We start from the raw sequence: 19,994 nt of genomic DNA, 5'->3' as shown, positions 1-19,994 counted from the left end.
AGGAACTTTTTTCTCTATAAAATATGAACCAATTTCACCAAATCAGTGACAGAGCTAGTTCTTCTACTTTCAGTTGCAAATAAATGATTAAACATATAATCTGTCTCTCATTACAGTTAACGAATAACTTGCAGAACTGTTGTATAAAAGCAATATCACACAGTGTTGGCAGATTCTTTTCACATCTCTGGTGTTTAGAAAATGCTCCTGATTTGCACGCCAAGATTAAACAAATGTAGTTAGTAATTCAATCAAACATTACAGCAGCGGTCACTAACACACCCCTTAAAATTTTTCTGTCTAAACTAAATATGAATTAAATCAAATAAAACATTGATGTCCATTCAGAAAAGACAAACTTATGTGTCAGGAGACGGGATGCACTTTGTTCCACCACATTTCCTATTTCTAATTAATATAAAAGTACTTGTAACACATGTAGTAACTGAATGCCTTTAGAGTCTTTATCAGCCGACTTCAGATCTTTGCTGCTTCAGAACAAACTGTGAACTGATTTGTTGAATTTGTGAGAGAAGATAAAAAGTGACGTAAACAGGAGATCTGATTTCCTCTTCTGTGTTTACTCTGTGTGTGAGAGTTTAGATAAAGTCTGCAGGGGCACAGAGTGTGTGTGTGTGTGTGTGTGTGTGGTACCTCACATAGAGTTAATATTTAGTGTCGACCGTGAAATGCATCACAAATGAGAGACAGAAGGAGGACAGCGGACAGAGTGTGAGCAGGAAAGAGAGAAAAGTCTCGTCGACACAGTTGTTTTCTGAGTGATTCATCTTCTTCACCACCTTCATCTTCATCTCCACCATCAGCCATGTCGGTTCTTCCTCTGCGGGTGAGAATGTTGCGGCAGGTCTGGAGGTTGAAGGGCGTCATCATCCTCGTCTGCAGCCCGTTTCTCCTGCTGCCGCTCGCTGTCAGCACCACGGTGAGACCAGTTTAAATAACCAGTTCACTGACATATTACACCTGAAATTTACAAGTTCAGAAAACGCTGAGCAGTTTCATGAGTTGTAACCAGTTCAAACGGTGGGAAATTTCCTCTTCGATTTACCCATTTCTGTTCAAATTAGCAGTTTTTTTTCCTAAATAACCAGTTTACTGAACATTACCAGTTTAAACTACTAATGTATGTCTATGTAACAGGTTTACTGAATACTGACCAGTTTCATCTACTTGTTCTTCTGAGCACTTACCAGTTAAAATAACCAGTTTGCTTAATATAACTATTCAAACTACCAGTTTACTGAGGACTTACCAGTTACATTTACCTCAGTAACTGATATCTTATATAAACCAGTAACACAAACTAGTTTCCTGTGAACTGATTACTCTACTGATGTCTAAATGAATCAGTTAATCATAAATATTCCAGTTAAATTATTTTATTTTATTTGTTTATTTATTTATTTGATTAGGACAATGCACATTAATCAATATATCAGCAAAAGCATCAATATAAATATGCCGGGGTTAGCACAGTTGCTAAATTTCACCCGGTGTCCTAAGGCAGGTACAAAAAACATACGGACAGTATACCATATACCAAGACAATAGATAAAACATTTAGAAATCTAACACAAAAAATAAATCCAGATTCACATTGAGGTTAAAAGTTCATAGTTCAATTAACCAGTAACACTAAACGGTTAACAGTGGTGAAAGAAATCTTTGAAATGTAGTGAAAGTATTAATACTACAGTGTAAAAACTCTACTGTGTTAAAAATACTACTGTGTAAAACTCTGTTACAAGTTGTTATTATTATAAATTGATGTAAGTAAAAGTACGAAGGCCTTAAATCATAATTTACTCATTAAGCAGAAAAATTTACATAAAAGTTTGGGGTTCTAATAATTATAATCTAAAAATGACATCATGTGTTCGTTGTTTCTATTTTGTATAAATTATTTAAATTTGTAAATCAAGTTATCAAATAAATGTTGTGCTTTAAAAAGTAAAATATCTATCTCTGAGATGTAGTGGAGTACAAGTGAAGACAAAATGGAAATACTTAAGTTAAAGTATTCTTTTTTTTTTTTTACTTAAGTACAATCAGTGGTGCAGTGGGGTTATACCCAGGAATACAGGATATGACCAGGAATAAGGGGTATAGCCAGGAACAAAGGGCTATACCCAGGAAAAATTGGGTATACCCCAGAATACAGGGTATCTCTAGGAATAAAGGGTATCTCTAGGAATAAAGGGGTATACCCAGGAATAATGGGGTATACCCCAGAATACAGGGTATCTCTAGGAATAAAGGTGTATAACCAGGAAAAAATGGGTATACCCAGGAATAAGGGGGTATACCCAGGAATAAGGGGGTATACCCAGGAATAAAGGGGTATACCCAGGAATAATGGGGTATACCCAGGAATAAGGGGGTATACCCAGGAATAATGGGGTATACCCAGGAATAAGGGGGTATACCCAGGAATAATGGGGTATACCCAGGAATAAAGGGGTATACCCAGGAATAATGGGGTATACCCAGGAATAAGGGGGTATACCCAGGAATAATGGGGTATACCCAGGAATAAGGGGGTATACCCAGGAATAATGGGGCATACCCTTCTCTTTTTCTGGCAGTTTGAAGTATACCCTTGTATCAGCCAAAAAGCCACTGGAATATAAACAAGAGTACCCTCTGAGTAGGACACTGCCCTCATCAACACTACACCACTGAGTACAATAACTTGGTTAATGTTAATCCACCGTCGCCATTAGGAATTTTACAGACCAGTTGAACAAACCAGTTTACTCCTCGTTTAAACAGTGATATTCAGAGTTGTCCTGGTTTCCCTCCAGGTGTTTGGACATTAACAGTCAGCAGGTTACGTTCACAACTTCCAGTCACTGATTAACAGAAACTTCACTGTGAGAAGTTACTGAGAAAATGAAAAACTGAGAAAAACAAGACCGGAGAGCCTTATTTACCAAATACACCGGTCCTAAGAAATAATGGCCACAATTCATACGGAGGTCTTTGAAGGTTTATTTGCTCTCTCCGTGTTTCAACAGGCACCATGAAAACTACAACAACAAAATAAAGACGTAAAAGTTATTTTTTAAAACACATACAACTCCCACTCACATAAACATGGCTCATACAAAAGGAAAACTACCATGTTTGCCACCTGGACCACATGTAGAACTGCCACTCTTTAACCCTTTAGAAATATTTATCAACCTTTATAACACCATATTTATTGCATTTATAATCACCTTTTTATGACTTTATGAACTTAATGATTATGAATTTGTTTGGAACAAAAATTAAACACAAATTTTACACATATTAAGATAAAATGTGTTGTGCACAGGCTAGAGAAATGTTAATTAAAAAAAAAATTAACTATATAATAAATAAATAATATTAAATAATGAAAGGCATAAAAAAGAACAGTAATAGTTATGTGGCCAACTATTTGTTCTACTAGTATAATTGTTGTTCTATGCTTCTTTAAAAGAATAAGTATAACACAATACAATAATGAACATATAGAGCAGTCTGGAAAATAAATTGAAGAACGTATAACAAAAATGCAGGAAAAAACAACCTGGTTACACTTCATAATAATCACCATTAATAAATGGTGGATAAGTAGTTCAACTTTAATAAATAGTTATTTAATGGTTACAAAAATAACATGAAAATGATTCATGGTTATGATTTTTAATTAATTCTATAATTCATGTTATTTTTAACAGTTAATTTTTGCACACATTTTAACAATTTATATATTTGTTATTCACTGTGTAAACTATTTTTGTACGGCTATTTTAAAGTTGCAGCTGATTATTATAAAGGATTGCTAAATGGTTTAAATTACTTTAAAATCATCTATAAATTACTGAGATAGTTAATACTTTGTCAATAGTTAATAATTGCTTTATTAAATATCTATAAACACTATTTGGACTATTAAATTGCCACAAATCCCTATAAAAACTAATGAATAAGTGGTTTATAACATATTTATGCATTGATTACATCGATCTAAATCATGTTTATATGTTCTAAAACAAGTATTATAATAAAAATGAGTATTTATTTACTGTAAAACGAAAGTTTTTATAATCATTAGATGCAACTTTATATACAGCATCCAAAAAAATAATTAATATACTTAATATAATCACTTAATATACTTTATTGAAATGTTTTAAAGTGTGCAACAATAAACTGTTATATAAAATAAATCATAGCATTACTCATAAATTAGTAAACATGATTAATTATCATTTTACAACTGTGAATCAAAGTTGAATTAATTATTCATTTGTTTTTTATTAATATTAAGTAAGAGACAAAAGATCAGCTGAGCCATGAAATATGACCAGGAACTTATTTTTCTGATTATTCTGACAGCGCCTGAATGCAGCACAAATGTAAGAATCTTAACAAAAGTTTCATTAAAAATCACGTCAGTATATTTTCTGTAATCCTGCTGAAAAACCTGGTTCTGGTTCTGGTTCAGTCTCCGGTAACTTTTCCCAGAAATCCAAACCTGAAGTCTCCTGGTTGTTATTCAGTCACAACCTGCAGCTTCACGTGTCTGAGAAACGTTTCCTTTATCTGAGTGATAGAAGTTCAACATGCATCTGTAGACGATCACGAGATTTCACTGCAGAACAAAGATCCTGCTGCCTTCACGGTCCCCTCACATGTCGGTTTTTATTGAATCAGTATGACACACGTGGACGTTTCAGCTCTTATTATTATACTTTTGTTCGTCTGTGTTGTTGATTTTGAGAACTTGAGGACTCTGGAGTCTCTGGAGTCTGTGGAGTCCAGCAGGTGGACGAGTCTGAATCAACCTCTCCCACTTTCTACAAAAACACCTTTTTGTTTTTGCAGTTTGATATGATACATAATGAGAACCAGGACCAGATTAACACTTTGCTGTAACCCTGGGCAACAATATTCAAGGGCCCCAACATCACGAGCCCAGAATCACCATAATCTGGCAAAATACAGAATAAATTACAGTAATATACAGTTAATATACTCAATACATCAATAACTAACTGTCATCTAAAGCATTTTCATGTTCAGATGTGCAAACGCTCAAAGAACTACAAACGCACCACGAGGCCTCTCACTGACATATGATGGTATGAAAACAAAACACATCAGCATCAGTATCATCTGACCAACTACATAGATAATAATAATAATAATAATAATAAAAATAATCTTTCTTGGCACTCAAGGACACCGTACAAAAAGATAGAAAGATGAGGGAAGGAAGTGTCTCAATTTTCACAAAAAAATAAGTAAGCAACCACTTTCAAAGCATGCAGTATTTATTGACCAACACCTATTCCCAGCAGCACCAATGTATTGAATTGATCGAGGCATCACAGAGGAAGACGAGACACAAACAAGAATCAAGAATCTAGAGTCAAGTAGCATTTTGGTCCTCAGCTCATTTTAAACAGAAATCACCTCAAAATGCATTTTTGAGCAGCGGCTCCGATGGACAGTTTAACATATCGAGAGAGATAAGCAGATATTTTGCCCAGTTGCCCAAACGGTTAATCCGGCCCTGAAGAGAACAGACGTGACAGTGAAGAGTTTTTATCTTTTTTTAAACGTTCAGACTGAAACCAGTCAGAACATCTTTACTGTTTCCATGGTGTTAAATACCGTGATAATAAATAAGAAACAGGTTATAAATGAATAAATGTTGTAGTCGTTGGAGCTTTATCTCAACATAACAAAATAATGACAACACTGTTTTCTTAACTTTTGTTAAGTAATCAGCTAATTAATGAATTAAATTATAACAAATAAGGGTTTAGAACAGTATGAAGTCACTTCTCATGGCCAGTTATGTCTCATAAGTTATTGCAGCATTTCTTTGGGGTGATCCCATTTGTTACACAGATTTCGTGCTAAATTTTTTACCTTTTCGTAGTCAAGAATCCATAAAAAATTGTCAAAATTTGCCTCCAGAATCCCACATTCAGACACCAAGACCTTTAGAACAGCAGAGAAAAATCTACGGAGCATTACTTAGCCTCCTTTACCTCAAGATATCACATACACATACATAAATATCCGTAAGAAAATAATTATCAATAAGTGCGGGCCTTTGGGAAAAAAAAGTGGTTGAAGAGTTTTTTGGCCCAGCTGAAGGTTTTTCCATGATTTAATGGCACCAACTGGATGATCAGCTGATTATCTACATTAACTAATAAACTCAACAACACTGGATGAAAACAAACATTCAATGATCCTGTTTTATTTTAATGATTGTTTGTTTTCAGTTTTTTCACATTTCAAATTTGGATGAAAAACTAGCTATCAAAAATGTTAGATATTTGAATTGATATTAACCTAAGATGTTTTTTTTCCCCTTTGTGTGTGTGTGTGTGTGTGTGTGTGTGTGTGTGTGTGTGTGTAGGAAGCGGCCTGTGCTTATGTCATCGCCCTCATGGCGGTGTACTGGTGCACTGAGGTGCTGCCGCTGGCGGTGACGGCGCTGCTGCCGACCATCCTGTTCCCCGTCCTCGGCATCATGCAGTCCAAAGACGTAAGACTCACACACACACACACACACACACAGGCACACTCTGTAGTACAAATACTCCAGAATCATGCAGTCTGTAGACATGTTAGATAGTCTGCAGATATAAGATATAACATTAGGAACATGGTCTCACAGGAATCCGTGAAATAGCCACGGAATCACTCAAATTCCCGTGAAACTGACACGGATTTCGTTACAATGCAAGTTAATGACAGTCATATCCCGTGGCTATTCCATGGATATTTGTTCCTATTGGTTTGTTCCAAGTCAAGTGACTTTCAAGGTCCCAGCGGTCAGAACAAAATCCGTCAATCCGTGTCAGTTTCACGGAAATTTGAGTGATTCCGTGGCTATTCCACGGATTTTGAGTTAAGCGAATCCGTGGCTATTTCACGGATTCCTGTGAGATCATGTTGAACATTAGGTAGAAAAATGTATTTAAATTGGCCTTTAGCTGTGTAAAGTATATAGATATAAGATATATAATGTAATCAAAGGAGGCTCCTTATCACTTGAATGTCTGTTAAGTGTTAAAAGCACTAGAGGTTACATTAATCCGTGTATCATTCGTTCTTTCCATTTTCAATTGGCAATCAAAAATCAAATAATGAAAAATTGACTGGTTATTTTGTTATTTGTTTTTTATTATAACACAAAAAACGGACAAAATGCTTGTTTTTTCATATTTCAATCTTAGGAATTAATTTGATTTTAATATTTAATTGGTCGGGTTTACATGACACGGAAGTTTGACTGCGGTCAGGTGAGCCGTCATTCACTTCTCTGTAGTCAAACCAGTCGTCACTATATATGGGATGTTCATGTAAAGTTAATACTTCATCTCCTCTCTGTGGGTAAGAGTTTTATACTGAAAAAAGTGAGAAAGAATGACAGTAAAGTGTTTATCTTTCATGTCAGCTCGCTTGGAGCGGTTTCAATGAATTTACCATAAATATCACAATACGGGTCACTACATTATATATTATTATTATTATTATATAGGGACGGCTGGTTTGACTACGGAGAAGCGAATGACGGCTCACTTGATGCAGTCAAACTTCCGGGTCACATAAACCCGACCAATTAAATATTAAAATCAAATTCATTCCTGGTGCCCGTTTTTCCATTTCGTATTTTTGATCTGAGCCTAAGATTGAAATATGAAAAAACAAGGATTTTTTTTGTTTTTTGTTTTATAATAGAAAACAAATAACAAAATAACCAGTCAAATTTTATTATTATATTATTTGATTTTCGATTGCCAATTGAAAATGGAAAGAATGAATGATACACGGATTGACATTATTCAGTCTAACTGCCGTAAATCCTCTCAGGTGTGTATGCAGTACCTGAAGGACACCAACATGCTGTTTGTCGGGGGGCTGATGGTGGCCGTGGCCGTGGAGCACTGGAACCTCCACAAACGCATCGCGCTCCGAGTTCTGCTGCTGGTCGGAGTCCGACCCGCCCTGTGAGTCACCTGGTTGCCTGCACGCCACGCCACCACAGTTACTAACGTCCATTTCACACATGTAGTCTATCCCAAAACCCTGTAACAGCTTTCTCCCACCTCAAGACCTGTCATGAATTAAGTGTCCGACAAGTGGAAGTTGTTACCTGTTGGCTGTGCATGCTGGCTGTGTGATGATTAAGTGATTTTTCTTAGTAGTAAATTCCCTTTGTGTTTCCTCAGACTTGAGTTAATGTTTATTGGTCATTCTGGTTGAAAATGTACCTTGAGTGTTTTCAAAATCATCACATCTCTTCTTCTTTTGCGTCCCAGGTTGATGTTGGGGTTCATGGGAGTGACAGCCTTCCTGTCCATGTGGATCAGCAACACAGCCACCACCGCCATGATGGTCCCGATCGTCCAGGCCGTCCTGGACCAGCTCCACGGCAAGGTAGACCCTGAACCGTCCTCCAAGAGACAGAAAGAGAAGGTCGACGTACACCAGGAACATCAGGAGAGAACCAACAGCATCCTGCAAACTGCCGATCCAAACATCCTGGAGAACGGTGCGGTGGACGGAGGTCAGACAACCATCTTTAGAAAAACTAGTCCAGTATCCCAATCTGTAGAGTACTATGGATTCTGTACCAGTCCAGAAAGCAGTGACTTAATGACCATGAATATAATATTTTCCTAACCTCCATCATTTCCTGGATTCCATGCACCAAAGTTAATGTTTTTCATACTTGGACATGAACTTTGTTATTTATTGAAAAACTTCTAGTGATATATGGTTGAGCAAATCAGGTAAGCTGTAGGTAGAAGTTTGTCTGCTGGAGACTGTAAAACTTAACTCCGGAGTTGAGTACAAGTTAACTCACTGACCACCAGCTGTAGTCGAGTCTTAAGGTCCCTCAATTATTGATGTCATTAGTTCAAGTATTCAACAAACACTTTGGTCTGATGATGGAGCCAGATGAAAAATCTAAATAGTTAAATTTTTCTTTAAGGGTAGCATGAATGTCTGAACCAAACTTTCATCCAAAACCAAAAAGAGCCAGTCGATGTGTTTCTGATCAGGATGTCTGGTGGGCATCTTCCATCGGAGGATTTCCAGGATGACAGACGGACGGACGGACAGACAGACAGACAGATGGATAAATAGATAGATACTGGAGAAACTGGAGCATTATTGTGTAATTGTTTCAAAAAGTTTGAATAAGTTTCTGGTCCCTAGATTCTGATGTCAGAAAGCACCATGGATCCAGGAAGCACCCAAGTCTTTCTTTTGTCTGAACTTCTGAACTTTTGCTTTCAGGTCTGGATGGAGCAATATCAACACAAGGCAACTCAGAGAAATCCAGCAACCAACAAGACAGCGTCTCCTCAGAGCAGAAAGTGTCTCAGGACAGACCGGAGATCGTCAAACCGACACCTCAGGACAAACCCCCATCCGACTGCAGCAACAGTGGACCTGGTGAGTCCACCAAGGAGATGTGCCTCTTTTGTAAAGTTAGTTTTTCATTGAAGAACAGCAAAAAACTGGAAGGTCGACCAACTGTTTACTTCTGAATTTTAAAATAAGGTGAATAAAAATCAACTGAAACCAACAGCTGTCTGCAGGGAGTACAACATCAGTCTAAAAACTGGTGTATGATTTTTTGTTTAAAAGTAGTTTTTTGAGGTAAAACACACAAAGCGTTCCTTGAAATAACTGTGAACTGTCTGTGTTAGTGGTGGTGAACGTGGAGAACGTCTGCTGTCAGGTGGAGTCGGAAGAGCTGAGCGGCGAGGAGGACGAAAGGAGGCAGATGAGTAAAGGACTCCTGCTGTGTGTTTGCTACGCCGCCAGCATCGGAGGCATCGCCACTCTGACGGGAACCGGACCCAACCTGGTTCTGATGGGACAGATGAGCCAGTAGGTGCTAAAACACAGACAGAAACATGAACTGAAGTTGAACTCTTATGATCATTTGTGACTTCCTGTCTGGCTCTTTCTCGTAGACTCTTCCCTCAGAACGGTGACGTGGTCAACTTTGCGTCCTGGTTTGCGTTCGCGTTCCCCACCATGGTGCTGACGCTGACGCTGGCCTGGTTCTGGCTGCAGTTCCTCTATATCGGCTGCAAGTGAGTCGCTGCACCAGAACACAAAAACAATGAAGTGGTACGCGGCATACCATGGCAGCCTACATGTCGGAGTATCCTTGAGCAAGATACTGAACCCTAAATTGCTCCCGATGCTGCGTTCACCGGTGTGTGAATGAATTCCCAATGGTGGCAGGTGGCACCAGTGTGCCCTGGTAGCCTCGACCACCAGTATGAATGTGTGTATGAATGGATGAATGAGCCTAGTGTGTAGTGTAAAGCGCTTTGGATAAAAGCACTATATAAGTGCACCCCATTTAAATGTACCCCCATTTACGCAGACTTGTTTTGACTTTCACCCTTTGGTTCAGCCTGCGGAGGACGTGGGGTTGCGGGATGGAGCAGTCGGAGAAAGAGCGATCGGCGTACGAAGTGATCAGAGAAGAGCATCGCCGGTTGGGACCCGTGAGCTACGGAGAGGTCAGCGTCCTTTCACTCCTCATCCTCATGGTGGTGCTGTGGTTCACAAGAGACCCGCGCTTCATGGACGGTTGGGCCACACATGTCTTCAATGCCAAGGCCGAGTGAGTACCAACAAACTAGTACATAAAGGTCGTCTGTCGGGGGGGCCGGAGTGGTCAAACCCCCCACCCAATCAACCAGGAGACCAGAGTTCATGTCCTGTTGTTGGAAGACATTTATGGAAATAGTGTTTTTTATGTCAAACAGAAGCCAAAAAATAGGTGTTTATCAGCAGTTATCAGCCCATAAGTATGGCCAAGTAGGGGCTTGCTCCACCTATTGGCCGGTCCAGTAGGTTGTTATAAGCACACTCAAAGTGGTTATGTTTTGTTAAAAGGCTGCAGTTTCCTTTCAAAAACGCTACCACTTGCTGTAATTTCCCAGCTTATGTAATTTCCCAGCTTGGGATAAATAAAGTATATCTATCTATCCATCTATCTATCTATCTATCTATCTATCTATCTATCTATCTATCTATCTATCTATCTATCTATCTATCTATCTACTTCTCTAAGGATAGGGCAAAACAACCTCCTGGTTAGGCGTTATGAAAGTTCTAAAAGTAAAATAAATGCACAGACATGGTGGAAGTGAAGTTGTTACGAGCGACTTTTCTTCCTTTATACTCTGTTTCCGCACTTCAGCCTTCTGCAGCTAGAGGGCGCCACAAATAACTGAGCTGATAACAACCGACTGGACCTACTAGAAGGCGGAGCCTCCAAGCCCATTCAGTGGTCTGATAACACGTGAAGGTTGTCAGGTGTCAGCAATGGGTTGTAAACCTAACCCTGCTCTCTTTTCCTAACCTTAAAGGTGGATTCGTTGCCTAAATATAACTGTTTCACAGCATTAACAACGTGCTGAAAACAGCGACCATGACGTAGCCGTCAACAATGTGTCTGTGAGACAAATGGTTTGTGCGGACCTCAGTCGGTCATTCAGATCTGTGACTGGATTCCTGGTTTCCTCTGCGGCACTCGATTCAATCATTAGATCATTTAAACTGCTGTGTTAAACAGAAACACTGCCTGGAATAAATCTGACACATTTCAGCGTGTGTGTGTGTGTGTGTGTGTGCGTGCATAATGTGGAAAAAGCCTCAGTTCAGTTCATGAATGAACCCGTGCATGTTGTTTAACGCAGACCTTGCCTCGGGGCAAAATCACTGAACACACAGGAATCAGAGGCGAAGAGCAAACAGAGGAAACGTGTCCTGGGTACAAACTGTAAACTTTACTGTGGCACTGACCTGCACACTGTCACCACATGCACAGGTGCTCTCACCTTTCACTTATTTAAACTCATAAACCTGCAGCAAGTCTGTCCCTTTGACATCAAGTCTTTGCAGTTAAAGTTATCTCTGAAGTCTGATGCAAAAATCTGTCACACTTTTGCATTTTCCGATATATTTTTATTTGACCAAAACAAGCAAATCTGCTGAACTCCAACCAGCAGTAGAGTCAGAGATGAATTTAGCAATTTTAGATTTAACAAGAAAAGATTGTAAACACCTGAAGTTTCTTGTTGAATGACCGTCCCGCCGTGATCCAAATATGAAAAGTCAAATAAGGTTTTAAGAATAAAACTTTCTTTTCTTTGGCGTCCAACAGAATTATGGACAGAAGGGACATCAAACCTCTGTATAAACCGACTTGCAGCAATTCGCAATTCTGTAGTTACGATCAAACAAAAAGGAAGGAAGGAAGCATGGGGTCGTGTCTTTTGTAGACGATTTCTGTTCACTTCCTGCTAGAGAGGAAGCTAGGGTTTGTTTTTGTTTTTTATTTTGTGCACCTACAAAACAATATGTGTATCATGGCAAGAGCAAGTGCTGCAACACAAGACATAGCAAGCGAGCTAATATTACTTTCTTGTGGAATTTCAAAGTCCAGCTTTGTGTCTGTCTGCGGACTTGGGGCGGCCCGGGTTTGAATCCTGCATCAAAAAAGCCCCAAAAATGGCCAAAAAACAAAAGTCTTTTGTCCGGCAGGGCAAGACAAAGACAAATTTATTTGTATGCAATATTCATACACAAGGTCATTCAAACTGCTTACAGAGGCATAGAAGTACATGAAAAATACAAAGACATTGAAATGTACATGAAAAGTAGTAGAAGCCGCAGAATTAAAATATAATATTAACACAGTAAAAGTGTATTTAGAAGACGATAAAAACAATAGAAACAAGCAATTAAAGGGATTAAAAACTATATGTATTGTATTGTTGAGAAAGCTGAAGTAAACAGTAACAGTTTCAGCAGGTATTCATGGAGCTTGTTCAGCGGCCTCTTGCTCGGTCACACTCTCCTTATTGTTCTCCCTAACATCATTCAGACGTTGCAGAAGCAGTTGAACCCGGTTCAGTTGTCCAGTTATTCAGCTCCACACTGATTATTCCTCGTCGGGTATTAAGTATTTGGGATTTGAAAATGCAAAGCGTCTGCGACCCAGAATCTGAGTTTACCCGTTAAGATGGTCTGAGGTCAAATTCACGTGTCACAGTGACCTCATCAGGGTTTCAAATCATTCATAGACCCCCAGCTGAGTCACAAGACCAGCGCAGGACGTCATCCATTGATCTGTTTATCCCAGCAGATGTTTTTGTCCTGTTGGCTTTGGCTCTTCAACACCAACACAACTTCAATTCTCAGAAGAGAGAAAAAATAACACATTAATGAGAAACAGGAGGTTTCTGACAGCCTCTTAACTTCTTTTTCATGTTTTCAGTTCGATTGGAGGATTGAAAACTTCTCCAGTTGCAGAGTTTTGGACTGAATAAACATAATCACTTTTATTAACCTTATAGGAGCTTCTGCCTCTCTAATTTACTAAAACATACATGTGAAATGTCAAATTGAGTTCTGACACCAATCAAAGTCAACCTCGTATTCTTTTTCCATCATAATTAGTTATTTTCAGTCAACAAAACCATTTCAGTTAAGTCAAAGAAAACCACAAACACTTTCAAATGAGCTGACATTAACATTTTCAAGTCTAATTTTAGTCCTGACAGTGAAAACTGCTTCCAGTTTTATTCTGAAGAACCTGGAGTGAAATGTAACACAAAGGGCACAGCATCAAGGATACACAATACTATTTTCCGTTCATGCATTTTGTTATTTTTCTTGAGAGGTCTGAACAATAAGCGAAGTCCTTCTGTAGTTTCAGCAGGACTCAGATCTCCCGGCTGGGTTTGAAGGGAGGGTTTGTGGGGTTCAGTCACCTTGAACCTGCAGTTTGTGCAAACGGATGATTTCAACATGTTTCCTGATTACACAGGTTGATATTGACGCTCAGACGTGATGCAGTCAGACAAGCAATCGGACCCAAACTTCAACTTTCACCTCCAATGCTCCAGCTGGAAAAGCTGATAAATAAGGACACAAAACTGTCCTCAAACCACAGACTGACCCAGCAGGCCGGTGTTCGTGTCCGGTCTGAAACCAGGAGTCAGTGTTGGTATTTAACCGGTGTAACTGCATCCGCTAGTTCAGTTTTTTATAACCCTATCACTGTTCTTTTACCCGGACCTTTGGTCAAGCGGGTTTATCTCCTAAAGTTCTCCTGTGAACAAGTTAATTTTGACAAGCAACTTTGAACGTGACAAACCTTCAGATTGACAGATTTTCACACCCAGCGCCCTCGTTGTGTGATGCCAATGTTGATGTTGAAATGAGGGGTGGTCAGGTTCATTGTTGGTGCATTGATATCTTGAGTAAGTAGAAAGTTATCAACCAGGAAAAACCTGGTCTAAAGTCAATGGTGCAGTATTTTCCTAATATTTATAATGGACATTGTTTACATGGTGGCCACAAAACTCTCTTTATTGAACACCCAATACACTGTTTGTTTCAGGGGGGAAAATCATGCATTAATCTGCCACTTTTGGGGGGTTTTCCATAGACAAAGCAATATGGTGAGATTTCTTTTACTTTTTTAACAAACCATGATCAGGTTGTTTTGGTGCCTTACTTTAACCAACATGTTTATAATGTTCATATTTAACGTATTTGTGGTTTTGCAGAATCGTACAATGGCGTTTATTTTTTTAATGACTTGGTTACGTGAACGCTTCATAGGGTTTCCTTTTTTTTTACCAAAGCAAGAGAAACTTGTTTAAGGAGAAATGTAATTTTCCATTTTTATTCACTCTCTATTTTAGTCATTCTTTACATAAACAAGAAAAACGTGTAATTACCATTTAAATCATCTATTTCATAATGAGTAAATGATAATGTTATTATATTCAAACACTTAAATGGAGACAGGAAGTAGAACAATTCGGGTTTATGGTTCTATCCGTCGTTCTTTCATTAGCCCCAGATTTCAGACATTCTTTACGAAAACACCAACAACGTGTATTTAATTAATAAAAATCTATTCCAACCAATGATATCAGTATTTAATGTAAACCCCAGAGACTGCTGTTAGTTGCTCCGAACAGGAAGTAGAACAAATCAGGTTGACGTTACGGATCGGGCAGGCCTTGCACAGACTGAACTCAAAGGTATCACATCAAATGAGGAAGTTGTTCAAATGTTAAAAGTCACGTAGGTCGATGTTGGGGATTTTTAATGTTTCATCCCTGTCGGGACTTTCCTGCAGGACTGAGCTGATTAAAGGGAGCAGGACATGGGTTTGGAAAGGCTCCAGGCTTTTTGGTCACTGGGTGCAGAATAAACACAGTGTGGTGAAATCCCCATTCATGAGCTGTTGCACCATGTGACCCTCAGTTACTCCACGCTGGCAGAGAGCGTGGAGGTGATAAAAGTTACACAATAAACATGACAGGAATTTGATTTACCACTTGAAATCCAATGTTTGCGAGTTAAAGAGGAAATTCACTCACTTTGTTGATCCTGGTCCAGTTTTATTACAACAGACACACATTTAATATTCATTATATAAAATCTATATAAAAACACAGGTTGAATTTCTCTGATAAAGTATTTTTTTTAAATGTAATAAACTTGAATTTATATGTTAACTATTTTCCAAGTGCCCACAAGTGTCCTGAACGCTGTAAAACCAGTGTTATCCACATATTGTACATATTGAAGTATTTTTCATGTTTCCAGCCTCTCCTGTCCTCTCCTCTCTGCTCTGTGTAAACAGCCTCTCCTGTCCTCTCCTCTCTGCTCTGTGTAAACAGCCTCTCCTGTCCTCTCCTCTCTGCTCTGTGTAAACAGATTTTCAGTGAAAATTTGTCACATGACCGTTTGTCTCAATAAGAGACTAGAATAGAGTAAAGTGATCCTGACAAAAAATATCACTATTTTTAGCTTCATTTTGGTCACATTTTATAACAGAAGCTTTTATAACTGATGATCCGTTCAAGGACCATCGGAAAGTTCAAACTCTCACAATAATGCCTGTTTTTATAGTTTCTTTCTGCCATAAACGGAGGATTTTTTGTGGGAAAAGCAAATAAATAAATAAATAAATACTTGTTGTCCTCTGCAGGTTCGTCACTGATGCGACCGTCGCTCTGTTTGTTGCTTTTTTGTTGTTTGTTTTTCCGTCTGAGCCGCCGCGCTTCCTCTGCTGCTGGAGGAGCTCCTACACAGGTAAAACACACACACACACACACACACACACACACACACACACACACACAGTTATTATTCTTTTATCTATCCCATGATTTAAACGTTTTGTTTCCTCCAATCAGAGCCCCAGGTGTCCCGAGGCCCCGCCCCCGCTCTGCTCACCTGGCAGGTGACTCAGAAGAAGATGCCCTGGAGCATCGTGCTGCTGCTGGGAGGAGGCTTCGCTCTGGCCAAAGGCAGCGAGGTGAGCTCACCACAGAGCGGGGAGGGGGACGCTGTGGAGTGTGAGGACATTTGTCTCATTGTGTATGTGTTCATGTGTCTGTGTGTGTGTGTGTGTGTGTGTGTGTGTGTGTGTGTGTGTGTGTGTGGTCAGGAGTCCGGTCTGTCCCGGTGGCTTGGCTCTCAGATGACGCCTCTGCACTCCATCCCTCCGTGGGCGATCGCCGTCGTCCTCTGTCTTCTTGTCGCCACGTTCACCGAGTGCACCAGCAACGTCGCCACGGCAACACTCTTCCTGCCCATCCTGGCCTCCATGGTAACCAAATACACGCACGCCGCCATCATCAGGAGTAAAAGTGGCCTTGAAACATGTTTTATTGAGTGTGCTTGTAAGAGCACACTATATACTCTCCACCGGGTTTCTTCCTATTATTCTTCCGTGTTTTTGTTCGGTCGACTACTCCTCCCAGAGTTTTGGTCTCACATACACTAAAAAGGTATCAAATGGATCGGCTCGGCCATGACAAGTGTGCTCTGACTTTTCTAAGGGTTTCATCAAACGGTTTTCAAATTATTCTGCAAAAACACGCCAAAAAACCCTCCCAATGTTACCCTATGAAGAGGCTAGAGTCAATGACATCATCGCTAGAGTGCAGAGGGAGAGAAAAAATGGTCAAAAATGTTTTGGGGAAACTGCGCTCCAGGCCGCAAATGCCACTCTAGAGAAATAATGTATAGATATAAACGTAGTAAAATGTGTCTTCTCCCTCACATTGGTGTGGTAAAGCGTATAGTTATAGTTTGGGCGTAGGACACACAGATGATCCAACACCACCCACAGCCTCATAGACCGCCATGGGGAAAAGGAGGGAACATTTCTCCACAAAACACATATGTAGACGTTCAGGAAGAACTGAGGATGCTCAAAGTGAAGTCGGATTAATGATAGGAGCTACAGTTAGGACTAAAATGCTTTCTGTTTAGAGAGGAACTTTCAGCTGTTTTTCTCTCTCTCAGTGGTGTCAAATATCACAGCAGCAGTTAATTGCAGGTGATTGCTCTGCTCTGCTCTGCCCCCCCCCCCCCACACACACACACACACACACACACACACACAAGCTTCACTGTGATTAACTTTATTGAACTCTCGGTATATACAATGCCTGTCAATAATACAGTTTGAATGTCGGCCATTTTATCCTTCTCTCTCACAAATAGAGAGTCACGGTCCAGAGTCAAGCACGCTCAAAATGTATTTAGAAATGTTCTATTTTTTTTTTATTTTATATTTGTGGTGATGTTTCCAGTCTCAGTCGATCGGTGTGAACCCTCTGTACGTGATGATCCCCGCCACGCTCAGCGCCTCCTTCGCCTTCATGCTGCCGGTGGCCACGCCCCCCAACGCCATCGTCTTCTCCTACGGCTACCTCAGAGTGTCGGACATGGTGAGTCCCGCTCCGGTTAGAGCAGTGATTCCCAACAGGGGGGGCCCGACTCCCCAAGGCGGGCGCCAAAGATCCATGGGGGGTCGCGAAGCCCTCTTGATTTTAAGTGATGTAATAAATCTATTGTGTTAAATATACTTGAGTCAGCATTTAATTAATTAGTGGGACAAAGGCAACTAAATAAGGGCTACATTAAACATTTATTCATTCATTTAAATAGGAAAATCACTATGGAAAAGTTTAAAAATAAAGGCTATATCTCAAGAATAAGGACATGTGTAACATCCCTCCTGCAGTATACACAGGTAACCTCACCTAGTGGTAACCTCACCTAGTGGTAACCTCACCTAGAGGTAACCTCACCTAGTGGTAACCTCACCTAGTGTAACCTCACCTAGAGGTAACCTCACCTAGCGGTAACCTCACCTAGCGGTAACCTCACCTAGATGTAACCTCACCTAGTGGTAACCTCACCTAGAGGTAACCTCACCTAGCGGTAACCTCACCTAGAGGTAACCTCACCTAGTGGTAACCTCACCTAGAGGTAACCTCACCTAGCGGTAACCTCACCTAGCGGTAACCTCACCTAGTGTAACCTCACCTAGAGGTAACCTCACCTAGCGGTAACCTCACCTAGCGGTAACCTCACCTAGAGGTAACCTCACCTAGTGGTAACCTCACCTAGTGGTAACCTCACCTAGTGGTAACCTCACCTAGTGTAACCTCACCTAGCGGTAACCTCACCTAGTGGTAACCTCACCTAGTGGTAACCTCACCTAGCGGTAACCTCACCTAGAGGTAACCTCGCCTAGCGGTAAACTCACCTAGAGGTAACCTCACCTAACAACAGAAACACAGAGCTATTGGAAAAATGACGAAGCGTCAGGGAGACGAAAATGGTGAATATCTCAAAAAGAAAAAGAGGGTACCATGAAAGTCACGTTGAGTTTGGCTTCATAGAAGCAATTGACAATGGGGGGGTCGCCAAAGTTTACAATGGTAAAAATGTTGGTCCCTCAAGAGAAAGGTTGGGAACCACTGGGTTAGTCATTACGTTGTGCTCATGAACCAGACTGACTCTGCCCCCCTGCAGGCTAGAACCGGCGTGGTGATGAACGTGATCGGGATCGGCTGCATCACTCTGGCCATCAACAGCTGGGGCCGCGTCCTGTTCCACCTCGACACCTTCCCCTCCTGGGCCAACGCCACGGCCGCCGTCTGAGGCGCCGACCGCTGCTCGTCTTCACCATCAGGTCTCATCACTTCCACACAGAATGTTTTTTTTATTTTCTAATGTTCTCACTGCAGCTGCTGGTTCTGAGCCTCCAGAACATCACCGTGATGTTTGGATGATGTTTGTTAAAGCTGAAACACACCTGTAGCAGAAACATGTTCAGGAACAACCCTCTGAAGAATATGTTTTCTTTCAAAGATCAGCAAAAAGCTTATGTTTATCGTAGAAAGAAACTGTAAAACCAGACATTATCGTCAGAGTTTGAACTTTCCGACGGTCCTTGAACGCATCATCAGTTACTTAAGTTTCGGTTATAAAAAGTGACCAAAACTTGTGTTAAAATGTTGATAGTTGTGGCAGAATCACTTTACTCTACATGTCTCATTTAAAATAAAGCGTTTGCACTAACCAGATCTTGTTAAAAACATTAAATTGACTGTTTGCATAAGCTCCGCCCCCTTAGTTACTGTTGCTACGCCCGGCAAGCTTCCAGAACCCTCAGCAGCCATGGAGCGGGCCGGTGCTGTTTTAACGAGTGTTTTTGGAGTAATACCTCCGCGGTAGGCTGCCCATTCACAAAACGCTACAAAGATTAAAATAAAATAGGTTCATAATGTCCTGTTGGGACGTTATGTTCAACATTGATATATACAGTACAGGGCTGGACATTAACTGTTTCTGCTGATAGCACTGCTGTCAGAGGTTGATAGTTTCTCTATCATTGGTATGTAGCTATAGTTACAAACCCCTCATCTGTAGCCTACACTGTAGAAAACATGTAAAAAATAAGATGGAAAATCATCCATAGCACACACTGATGTAGCATGTGCTAGAGGCTACATCTGTATTTTATTGGACTGTGACTTATTGTGAAGCACTGAATGAATAAGAAACCGGACCGGTTGTGTTGATGAATGATGGTTGATAACGGTGAT

The 19,994-nt window shown here is 40.2% G+C and overlaps 1 protein-coding gene across 1 annotated transcript; it reads left to right on the top strand.

Annotated features, from left to right (window-relative positions):
* The first annotated feature begins 660 nt into the window (after window positions 1-660).
* slc13a5a (solute carrier family 13 member 5a) lies at window positions 661-19,440 on the top strand. Its single transcript, XM_059351950.1, has 13 exons — window positions 661-940; window positions 6,428-6,556; window positions 7,888-8,024; window positions 8,337-8,584; window positions 9,322-9,480; window positions 9,738-9,921; window positions 10,008-10,130; window positions 10,460-10,672; window positions 16,073-16,176; window positions 16,281-16,402; window positions 16,535-16,696; window positions 17,688-17,825; window positions 18,919-19,440. The coding sequence occupies exons 1-13, from the start codon at window positions 827-829 to the stop codon at window positions 19,045-19,047; spliced, it is 1,962 nt and encodes a 653-aa protein (XP_059207933.1). The 5' UTR covers window positions 661-826; the 3' UTR covers window positions 19,048-19,440.
* Window positions 19,441-19,994: the final 554 nt, after the last annotated feature.

This window comes from Centropristis striata, chromosome 15 (assembly GCF_030273125.1).
Source record: "Centropristis striata isolate RG_2023a ecotype Rhode Island chromosome 15, C.striata_1.0, whole genome shotgun sequence".
Classification (NCBI taxonomy): domain Eukaryota; kingdom Metazoa; phylum Chordata; class Actinopteri; order Perciformes; family Serranidae; genus Centropristis; species Centropristis striata.
Note: the sequence above shows the minus strand (reverse complement) of the source record. Positions and strands in the feature narration are given on the sequence as shown.